The sequence below is a fragment of the Cucurbita maxima genome, unplaced genomic scaffold (genome assembly GCF_002738345.1).
Source record: "Cucurbita maxima cultivar Rimu unplaced genomic scaffold, Cmax_1.0 Cma_Scf00024, whole genome shotgun sequence".
Lineage (NCBI taxonomy): Eukaryota > Viridiplantae > Streptophyta > Magnoliopsida > Cucurbitales > Cucurbitaceae > Cucurbita > Cucurbita maxima.
Window position 1 is genome coordinate 3,191,970 of NW_019272040.1, and position 11,435 is coordinate 3,203,404.

At 36.5% G+C, this 11,435-nt stretch overlaps 2 protein-coding genes across 2 annotated transcripts in view; both read right to left on the reverse strand.

Moving 5' to 3' along the window:
- Positions 1-888: 888 nt before the first annotated feature.
- On the reverse strand, positions 889-1,731 carry LOC111498183 (transcription factor IBH1). The gene has a single exon (XM_023149324.1). It carries the CDS (start codon positions 1,445-1,447, stop codon positions 992-994), a length of 456 nt encoding a protein of 151 aa, XP_023005092.1. The 5' UTR covers positions 1,448-1,731; the 3' UTR covers positions 889-991.
- Positions 1,732-4,239: 2,508 nt separating this feature from the next.
- Positions 4,240-11,435, reverse strand: part of LOC111498088 (importin beta-like SAD2) — a 9,735-nt gene continuing 2,539 nt past the window's right edge. Inside the window, exons 7-22 of the mRNA XM_023149160.1 lie at positions 11,199-11,372; positions 10,623-10,768; positions 10,409-10,532; positions 10,153-10,333; positions 9,369-9,528; positions 9,104-9,145; positions 8,906-9,024; positions 8,621-8,819; positions 8,145-8,276; positions 7,310-7,413; positions 6,762-6,941; positions 6,020-6,159; positions 5,777-5,916; positions 5,520-5,680; positions 5,272-5,401; positions 4,240-5,168 (exon numbers count right to left, since the gene is read on the reverse strand). Coding sequence (XP_023004928.1) covers positions 5,011-5,168; positions 5,272-5,401; positions 5,520-5,680; positions 5,777-5,916; positions 6,020-6,159; positions 6,762-6,941; positions 7,310-7,413; positions 8,145-8,276; positions 8,621-8,819; positions 8,906-9,024; positions 9,104-9,145; positions 9,369-9,528; positions 10,153-10,333; positions 10,409-10,532; positions 10,623-10,768; positions 11,199-11,372 — 2,290 coding nt within the window. The 3' untranslated portion in view covers positions 4,240-5,010. The remainder of the gene's footprint in view (positions 5,169-5,271; positions 5,402-5,519; positions 5,681-5,776; positions 5,917-6,019; positions 6,160-6,761; positions 6,942-7,309; positions 7,414-8,144; positions 8,277-8,620; positions 8,820-8,905; positions 9,025-9,103; positions 9,146-9,368; positions 9,529-10,152; positions 10,334-10,408; positions 10,533-10,622; positions 10,769-11,198; positions 11,373-11,435) is intronic.

Sequence of the window (11,435 nt, forward strand, 5' to 3'; positions counted from 1 at the left end):
TTAGTCCATCATCTTTGACCATTACAAGAAAACCATACCATTTGGAACAAAGGAAAGAGCTGGACTATCCTCTCAATTGAGATATGGATGAAATATAATAAAATAGAGTCACTTTGAGATTCTCTATGAAATGAGGCATGGAACGGAGCCACTACGAAGAAGTTCCGGGAGTTACGAAGGAAACCTCGAGCTCATATTGGTCATGGGTTGAGAACGAGAATTGAATTCTCTGAAACCTAATTTACCGTTGTTCCTCAGTAGCTCATACAATTTCAAAAATACTTATGCTAACGCCTTTCAAGTAAAGTTGATAATATCTTCCATCCAATAAGTTCATATTGAGTTTGATCTAAAACACTATTAGGTTGCTTAGAATTTTTTTTTATCGAACCCTAAATAAGAAATTTCATACATTTTAAGAACAAACCGATCCTCCCAAACCAAAAAATAAAAAATTGTTGCAACATTTTTCTACTCAAACATGACAAAAATAATTAGCCAAACATGTTTTTTACGAAAGTGAGACAAGACAAAGATCCAACCTACAATGAAACATGTTTTTGAGAGAGAGAGAGAGAGAAGGAAAGAACATGTTTTTAGAGAGAGAAAATCCAGCTTGCTCAATATTTGATGCAAAGTTTGTAAATTCATACAAAATTCATACAAAATTTCATTTTTTGTTCCTACTAATAAGAACATCAAGAGTAAAAAAGAAAGGGTTCTTCAGATTTATCTATTTCATTAAAAAAAAAAAAATGGCTCCTTTATATATTTACATCCAGAAAAACAGTATAAAGTCTATAAAAAGTGTAGCTTTTTCTCAAGGCATGCACAATTATTATATATATATATATATATATATATATATATATATATATATATATGTATGCACAAAAATAAAATCTCTTTCTCTCTCTATCTACTTTCTCTCTCATCTTGTTTGTATAGTTTATTGAATATGATCTATGGTTGATGAAAATTGTGTTGGATATCAATTTTTTGATAAATGATGAGCTATGGCATTCATGACCTTAACCTGCGCGGAGAGGCAATGGATGTAGTCGGCAGTTTCCTCCAGCAAGGTGCACACGTCCATTCCGTCGCCACCCGGAACTAAGCGGCGGAGCTTCCCGACATGGTCGTCGGGGTAGGCCGAGGGCATGGTTGAACAGCGGCGTCTCATCGAAGTCCTATGTCTAGCTCGAGTATTGAGCTTGAAGAGGAGGGCTCTAGCCCATGTCCGTTGTGGCCCAGCCACGCGAGCCATGGAGGAGTAGGCTGCGATTTTTATCCGTCGACTCCGGCGTCTAAGCTCGAAAGCGGACCGAGAGGCCGCAGTGGTGGGTCTTCGGGATTTGATCCGGGAGAAGGACCGGAGGAAGGTTCGAGCTAGTCGGAGAGAAGATGAAGAGGAATTCATCGGGGTTATACCGGATTCATAAGCCATTGAGAAAAAAGATAGATCGAGAGAGACAAGGATCTCGAATTCCTAGTACAACTAACTCTCTGACACAACAAATCTTTTTGGAGGTTGAGATTTTGTTGTGTAGAGGGACCTCTTGGTTGGAAGGACAAAAGGCAAAGACTTGAGGCTTAATAATAATGTTAAGTGATCACAAACAAACACTATAAAGCTTAAAAACACAGACTTTCAGAGAGAAAGAACCTGATAGGGGAAGGAATGAAGCAATAGGAGAAGGAATAAGAGGATTGGAATTGGATGGCTATGGGGAATTTTGGGCTTTAGGAATCCAATGGCTTTCTTTATAATTAATCACTTTGAGAGGGTGTAGAGCGGGGATCACGCGTCGAATACGACACTAATTATCATCTCAAATTAATGGTTCAAAAAGTATGATTGTAACGGTCGGTATCAGAGCTGTATTTTGTGTCAACTTCTCCATACCCGATAGTTATATGCAGTAAATCGTTGTTGTTGTTGTCTTTTGTTTGCATTCTCATATAGCACCAATTTCAATTCCTCAAATCTTGTTTTCAAAACTCTTCCAAAATCTCTCTGCCCCCGTTTTATAAAACTTTCTTCTTGAATCGAGGCTGGAGGCTCGAGAATACATCGTTTGGCCGTAGGTGACACAAGAACAAATAGGCTTAACTCACTTATTGCTGGAAAGTGAGTATAGCACAATTGCAAGTACGCTGTCATTAAAGTGCGATTATGATAAGTGGTATCAGAATAAGAAAAGTTAGAGAATGAACCTTCACAGATTTACTAGCTTGGGCAAGGTAGTTGTGTTGTTAGAACTAGAAATAGTTGTGGATTAAAGCTAGGCTCTTCGAGATTCGAGAGTGTCGTGTGTCGACACATCGTTGAGGAGAGTCTTATATGTCTTGGAACCAAACTCATTAGTTAAGAGCTTGGAATTCGATTTTTTTTTTTTCTTTGTAAGAAAGGCGATGGATTTTTCAATCCTGATAGAACATGTGCACCGTGTCATAATCGTACTTTTCTTGGTTGTTGATTTTTACGATTGTGCGGCACTCACTCCCAACACCGAATGGGTCAAGCCAATTTGGATTCACATCCACTACGGTCGAGCAACGTATGTTCAAACCTCTAGCCCCGTCTTGAGAAGAAGGGGGAGAGAGATTTTCGAAAGAGAGTTTGGAAAGCAAGGTTGAAAGAAAGATGAAAGCAGGATTATATAATTATAAGCAAAAAAAAAAAATACCACCGCTTAATTATTATATCACTCGAAGTAGGAGTAATTAACAATTAATAGCATCCCCGTATAATACATTTTGAGACGATTCAAGTCTGGTGAACTCATACATGATTTTGTCGAATAGTCATACGAACAGAAAATACAACATGAAATCAATTAAAGGGTTTGGCGTGGCCCACGTCTTGGACGAGCATGATCGTGACACTCCATACGCGTTCGGGATGGGAGAATATATATATATATATATATTTCCTCTAAAGAGTTTTGTTGATTGTAAAGAAAAAAATAATAGTGACAAATTGTGGTGAGAGAAAGAGGAGAGAGATTAGGGTAGGAGAAGTGGAATGTGGGACCCAGATAGGGCCAACCACCACATGAGAGCACATGGGATGGGTTTACCCACTTGTCTCACGAAGAGAACCTTTAATTTATTTATTATTTATTATTTATTATTTAATTTATATTCTTTTCTTTTCTAAAAACTAAATATTACCTTAAAATTTTCAACATTTTTGAGATAATTATTATTAATTTGATTTTATACCATTAATTATTATAAATTTATCAAATAAACATTTGTATACGTAACGAGCAAGAACATGTTCACACAAAATACAAGAATTTTCACTTTATTGAAAATTACCCATTACCCAAAAACTTAAATCAATAATATCATTGTTAAGAACAACTAAGATCTAATGAGGATTTGCACGTAGTTTCCTGTCTTTGACCTCAAATAAAAAGTTACTTTTTGGTCGGTTCCTTTTATTAGTTGAGATAGAAAAGTGGAAGCTTTCCCTTCGTACCTCACACGAAATAACCTATAAAATGTGATCATCACAGGGCTAATTAGATTTTTTGTGCAATGCCTTGGATTTTGAGTTATTAAAAGGAGTGAAAAAGAATAGTTGGTACCTTATGAACGGACATAATCAAACAAATTTAGTAATCAAATCATAAGAAATCGTTATGTCAGTGTGACAATCACATGTGACAATGCATCGATGCTTATTAATTCATAGTACAAATCATATCCTATAAAACCCAAAAAAATAAATAATGAAAATTTATCAAAAACAGTATTAGAAGAAAAGGGTAAATTGGTCAAAGTGGGGGGAGGATTTTTTATTTTAGAAAGAATTAGGAAGGTTGTTGAAAATGGACATTTCAACATCCACCAAATTCCAAAATTCCTATAATATTTAAACCATTCATACTTCTTTCCTTCTTTCTCTAAGTTCTTATTCCCTTTCTGATGCCTTTTGCGCACTTACAAATATTTTATAATCTCTCTCTCTCTCTCTCTAAACACCACTTTCCTTTTGACCTTTTTAACCTTTTTAACCCACTAATGCACTTAGCTCCATTTACCACAACCTCTTGTGTGCAAAAACAGCATCTTTCCATGGCATATCCCAAATCAAATCAGAGCTTTCGAGGCCGAAAAGGAAAAGAAAAAAAATCACGAGAAAACTTGGCCTCGAGAGGCATAACTCGACTATTCAATCTAAAAGATCACGAGAAAAAGCCAATAGAGAGACAGGAAAAGAGAAAGAGAGCCAAGGAAACAGGTTTCCTTCTCATTCATTCATCCACAAGTTTTATATTATAAAAGAATCAAAAACAGCAGCAGCCACAATCCACATGGTCAAAAGCTACCCTTAGTAGCTCTCTCTGCAGCGAACCCAAAAAAACTAGCCAACTCCGTCGCCCGTTGCAAAACCAGGACACCGATGGAGGGAAATACTAACCTAAACTTCGACTTTTATGAATACAGGCCGAGGTCGAGACCTTTATGAATACAGGCCGAGAAACAATCAATCACAAAAATAATACCGATCCGTTCGACATAATTTAAGAAGAAAAGGAATGAATGATCAAAAATACTACAGACCCTATAGCCTAAGCAGGAGAAAAAAAAATGGGAGATGTGGATGAACTTTCTATATGAAATATGCCTGGGCAAAAATGAGACGAGACAAACTAGGATAGGCAGTTATGTTCTGCCATCCAATGCATGGGACTCACTGAACCATCGACCCAAACCGAACTGTCTGGGTCGAAGGATAATCGACTCTGGCAACTTGAGACTATTTGCATTGTCTTTAGGTATGGGAACTTGGCTGGCACCACCATGTCAAGCAACTTCAGATCTGAACTTTTGGGGGCTCAGACATCATCCATGGACACTGAACCCAATCAAATCAAGAGAATGGCAACCGACTCTTTTTGCATTCAATCAATCATTTACTAAACCAATGGACATGAACGGGACCAGGAGAGCAATTCAAAATTTTAGCCTTACAAGTGACAACTCGACTCATGGTCACGAAGAGGCGGCTGTGGCTTTTTCCAGTTTCTCCTTCTCAATTTCTACTCTCCGCTGCTCAGCATGCTGCGCTACACCGTGTGCAAGAGCCTGATATTGGAACTCTAGTGATTGGGTAAGACTCTGGAACCTCATTGGATCTGTTACTTGAATAGCTTATTTTTTCAAATAGGAAGGACCAAAACATATATATAGTAAGTTAAGTGATATCAGGAAGTTTGGAACTTAATAAATCAAACTAAAAGAAGTTCCACATACCTTTGATTGTATCTACAAAATAAATAAAAGGGTCCACATCATCTAAGGGAGATTGCATCTCGTCATCATCGTCATCATAATCATCATCTGAGTCATAATCATCTTCATCAACCGGGTGGAAAGATTTGGCCTGCAAAGTCCGTTCAAGAAGAAATTACAACGCAACTCAGGTTTGAGTTCTTGTATAATTTATCAGAGATACTTATAAAACGCTGATATCATTCCAGACTATCACTTATGATGCAGACCTGTGCAGCCAACTTTTGAAGCTTGATGCTGTCAACTTCATCACCGTCCTCAGCATCAAATCCCATTTCCTTGTCAGAACCATCTCCATCATCATCTCCATTGCTTTGGTAACCATCCATATCATCATCTTCTTCAGCTTCCTCCTCCTCTTTTGCAGCTTCTGTATGCAAAGGAGCAGAATATATATGTGAATTCGGCCTGCAATTATAGATGTAAATAAGGAACAAGAGATAGAGTGAGTGAGTGAAAGAGAGACCTGCAACTTGATCCTTGTAAGCAACAAGTAGATCAAGGGTGGCCCTAAAAACACGCCCAAGAGCCTCCCCCGGTACTTGATCGGCTGGAAGTGCAAGCAAAGATGTCAATCCCAAGCAGCAAACTTTTTTATCTTGTTCCCTGCAACATGACAGACCATTCAGGTGGAAAATCCAAACCATCCAGAGAACATCAACAGCAAGTAACCACCAAGAAGAAAGAGAGAGAGAGAACAATAATTTACTTTCTAAAGTTAGCTCGTACACCACTCTTTTTGACCTCTTGTAGCATCTGAAACCAAAGATTGAATACATTTGTTGCAACACCTAGCGTTTGCAATATGTTGAGTGATAATGATGCATTGTAGTAAAGAGCATCAGAAATCTGCAAGAGAAATTTCAACAAAACCCTCAGCTCAATTTACACCAAGCGAACAAAAAATCTCAAGAAAACTACCTGGTGAGCCTTAAAAGAAAGTCTGCAACTGTAAATACCATCAGTAAAACAAGCAAGATACTTACACAGTGAGAGATTCAAGTGTTCTGTACCAATAAATTCTTCAAGTAACCAATATTTATATTTATATTTATAAGAAAAATGCTAAAAGAATAACAGGAGCAAAAATAGAACCCAAAGCATGTCATACAAGCAAATGTCATTAACTATTAAATTGGTTGCTGAAAAAGATCGTGCTTAGAGTATCTCTACAAAGGATCAAAAAAACTCCCTATACTTGCATAATTTATAAATCATTATACCATTGAACATTCCAGAATAGAATGGAATCTCATAAGATACCAAGTTCCAAACAAGATAGCAATAAGAGATATCTAATTCCCCTGCTAATGGTTAAATTCAATTATCTTAAATAGCATGTCATCTGGAAGTAATACTCAGAGTATGAAGAACCAAGGAGCAAGCCTGACATGTATTGCGATAGGGGAGAAAAGCTATATAGTATATTGACCTAACTCCTCAACCCTTACCACTTGCATTAGAAGACATTTCAAGTATGACTTCTCAGTTCGGTCCAGGCGTTCAATTGTGATTCTGAGATACGGTTCAATCCATTGATCCACTTGACCTTTGCAATTTTGAAAGACAACTTGAATAAGCTTTGGAGCAGGCTCAATATCGCCATCTTCCAAATTCTTGTCAGCCATTATCTAGAGTAAGATGGTACGAGCTTATCAGATTGGAGGCAAGTCAACAAAAATAGTTTCAGCAGCTAAGTTAAAGTGCGACTACTTTTTTCTTTTCTTTTTTTTAATAAGAAACCAAGAAAGATCGTCACTAAATAATCAACATAATCACCCATTAACGAACCAAATAGGGAGAAGAGTTATTTTCATGGTTAAATCTAAATATGGATGTATTTACTGTATTGTATTTTCCTTTCTTCTTTCTTTTTCATTCCCTCTCGAAGTTTGTATTCCTTGAATATCTATTCATTTCATCATTTCAACGAGAAGTTTTATCTTGTTCAAAACAAAATGGAAGATATAACTTCTCTTTCAAGAGTAAAGCAACTCACTGATGAAATCATGTTCCAAAGACTTTGCTGGTAATCAGGAGCTTTGCATGTGAGGAAATGTGCAGTCCCCCTGGATACAAAGTTGTCCAACGGAACAAGTATATCTGTGAACAAGAAGACATCAGAACCAGCCATCTTATACCCAGGGTCATTTAGTGCAACATTCATTTTATATATCTGCATGCTAAAAGTCATACACTACGCCAGAAATAATTGTGTTAAATAAATACGAACATGCATGACACTAAATGTCTGATATACTGCAAACAGACTAACCCTTAAAAAGTTATAAAATGCAACAGCATGAACATTACAACTAAAACTGGACTTGATTTATGAAAAACAAAACTAAATAAAAAATTAAAACTAGTCTTGATGTAACCAATGCTAGTTTGAATACGTATGGAGTTATGTTATGGAGTTATGTCATTCCAGTGAGCTACATGCTTCCTCTAACAGCCATTCTTTTCCATTATCTCCATCTACATCATTTATAGATAAGGTGCAGCAAAGGGTACCAAACCACTAGACAGGCTTCACTAGCATAACTCTGTTTCACATTGCCCATCCAACCAGAAAATAGTTAAAACCCTTATGACCACTACCTCAAACTTTTCCATGCATCAAGAGCCCATGCACTTTTTCATGCAATTTTTCAGAAATTTTATTTGGCAACAGAATTAGACAACTAGACTTACACCAGGAAAGAATTATGAGTCCTATTGCACAAAGCAGAATGTAAAAATCAACTGTGTTTAGAAGTTCCTTGGTATGCCCATAGAGCTCATATTATCGTCAATAATGAATGAGTTTGCTTGCTACAAAGACAACATACTTGGAAAAAAGTCAATGGCCCATTCTGCCAATGCTTCCATCATCAGTGGCCAAAGACTCCACAAATCCATGGATATGGTAGGGGAAAAGAATGTCATGAATGAAGCAATTTCCAAGACTTCTTCAAATACCTCTGCAAATAGCATCAAAGATCAAATAAGACATTAAAGCTTTAAAAGGGAAGAGGAACAAACACCTACTGCAATTATTGGCACTAATTTTTAAGTTACAATTAAAAAGTTTGTAAACATGGACTTTAAAATTAACTTTTTCGTTGATATATGAAAAACAAGTTTCAAAAAGAGAATGAAATGGATTTGTTCCCAGATACTTCCGCAAGAAAATCAAAACAAGAAGAAAGCACAGGAACCATCTCACAAGATCAGAAAAAGAAGAATTAATTACATCAAATATTAACTCAAGGAATGTAATCAGCCAACAAGAAGCAAGAGAAGTATATTTCAAAATGATGCAAACCTTGGCCGTCAGTTGTCAACATCCTTTGCATTATTGGGAGCAATGTTGACTCAACTTGGACAAAAAGTCGAGGAATTCTGTTCACTGATTCAAGAATCGTGCTAATTGCACGCAAACACCCAACTGCAGCCAAAGCACCAGAATCATCAGCTTCATCATCTGCTTCTGCAGTATTCATACACCTCCAGAAAGCCGCAGCCTGGATCCAATTTCAAAAAGTCACCTCTGAGCCGTCAATAAAAATATCCACATCTATTTCTGTATTGAAATTAGAATTAAAAATACCAAATTGTGACACAATCCAAGCGCATAAGGAGCCATTTCCTCCCCAAATTTATCAACTATAGTCTCCAGAGTAAATACAAGTTCTTCATTTTCAACCTCATTCATAAGCTTAAAAAATTCTGAAAAGAAAACGTTCCCAGTCACTAAATATAAGCAAAATAACAACTATTTATGACCATGACATGTTCATCAACTAACCGTCAAGAAGTCGTGGAAGGATAGGACGGATTTCATTCAAATCTGCAAATTAAACGAAACTCGATTCCGTCAATAACTGAAATCCAAACCAGCATTTAGACCAAAAATATTAGTAAGTATCTAATATAAAGTATAAACTGCCACCATAAAATATGCTTGGTGGTTCAAGCATTCCTACGCCCTCTAAGAGATTGTAATTCAAGTCTCCACCTATCTATTTGTGATGGGAAATTCTCAAGAATATATCTATACATAAAGTATAAACCTCTGCAAGCTTCAACAAAAGATCTCAATGCAAAAACTGAATCAATGCGAACGGGGAGTTCTGAGTCTCGCATCCCAGAAACAACACTAATCAAGGCTATTCTGAAATTATTCTGGTCAGCAAAATTGATATGGGCATATTGTCCTGCAACCCATGCTGCCTGTAGCAATTAAACCAAAAACGTTAATGAATGTAAATTTAAAGTGGATGACATGATTTATCAAACCCAACATCATAATATGTTTTCACAAAAAGCACAATTAGAATGAGAAAACTACAACTTGTGTACAACGAAAATGAGATATGGGATCACATGCAAAAGCTATTATACAATTTCCGCATCCCTTTGCGCTTCTTTTAGGCTAAAGAAGACAAATCCATCCATTTGATAAGATTATAAACAATAAAGAAAAAATGGCTGCAGAATGCTTATGCAGTAGCCCTACTATGCTAAACAAAGGATGTAATCATAATAAAACTAGTTTCGTTTAGAAACAAAATTACATATATATATATATATAGAGAGAGAGAGAGAGAGAGGAAAGGTGCATTTAAAAGCATCCAAGTCTTGTGAATAAATAGAAGGCTCTAATAAGAGAAGCATCTTCATGCCCCAGCACACTTCCATAAAATCTTCTAGTGGAAACCCAGAAACGAGATTACCGGCATATTAATATACTGTTAAGTCATTAAGGTTGACTAACATTTTTTCACAGTTGTTATGTTCATATTAGATATTATTAATAAAAACAATTGATTAAGACCACAGTAAAGTCTACCGGACCTTAGCTCTGAGATGCCCAACATGACTGCAGAATTCAGGAAAAACATGTTGAACTAGCATGCTCTCAAGTTCAGCCTTGTAGGGTTCTGTTTGTTTCAATTTGTCACATAGGGCTCCAATAGCAAGAAGAGCCCCATCTTTATGTCTATAGGGCTTCAATTCAAGAGGTGATTCATCGTACCTGGGACAGTATATTGCATTGTATCATATTTCACGGGAACAGAATCAGCCATTGACATCAGATCTATAAACATACCTATTGAAGATTCCAACGATGAATTGGATAAACTTTGGAAGGTTTTCTTTCCCACGCTTCCTAACCAGCTCACTGACAAAATCCATAGCAGCAGTCCTTGGACTATATAAATCCTCGATAATATCTACAAAATATGTGTGTAGCATTAAAATATGAGCAGTGTATTCATTAGTTCAAGCTTTCCAAGAAGTAAACCCATTTCCATGTGCCTTACCATAACCCTTCCTCACATATTCATGAGGATCTTCATCCCAAAGCTTCTGATCATCGTCATTGAAGCACATGAGGGGGAAAATTATTTCAAAAAGCAGAACATCAAGTCGAGGTTGCAACAAAGAGTACATACTATTCCTTGTGATACTGGAACAAAAAAAAAACATCAGAAATCAAGGGATAAAAATATATTCATAATATCAACTTACAGCATAGAGAAAAACAATGAGAATTCATACAAAATTCATTTTTCTCCCCCTTATAAAATGAACCCACTTTCTACTTAAAATATTAATATCCAACAACTAATTTTCCTCCAAAGTTAGACAGGAAAGCTAGAACTTCTGTCAAAACAACTCCTTAACCAGTGACAGATAAAAGTGCCATATCCTTGTTACTTCAGTTACAAAATGTTCATATTTCAATTCTAACCGTGAATATACATTATAAAAAAAATATCAAGTGAGTCCTTTCCACCTAAGAGTTTAAAAAATCAGAGAAGGAAGTGGAAAATAGCATGCATAGGAACAGAATATTCTGTATGGAACTGGAAGAGGAAAAAAAAAAGTTAGACCACCTATTGCTTAGGTATTGAAGAATGAGATTGGTAACTCGATCTGGCAAATAGCCACCAGCACGTATCACATTCAACAAATTTAAGTGACATTCCATGACCTTCCCTGCATAGTTCTTCTGAAACGCTTGAGCAAATGCTCTACTTTCTGGATTCTTAAGTTTCAAATCTCCAAACCTATAAATTATGAGTCAGTAGCAAGAATACCAGAGGAAAGAAAGGGGGGGGGGGGGGGGGGCC

Coding starts and splice junctions, on each gene's coding strand:
- LOC111498183 (XM_023149324.1), bottom strand. CDS start 1,447: ATGGCTTATGAATCCGGTATAACCCCGATGAATTCCTCTTCATCTTCT.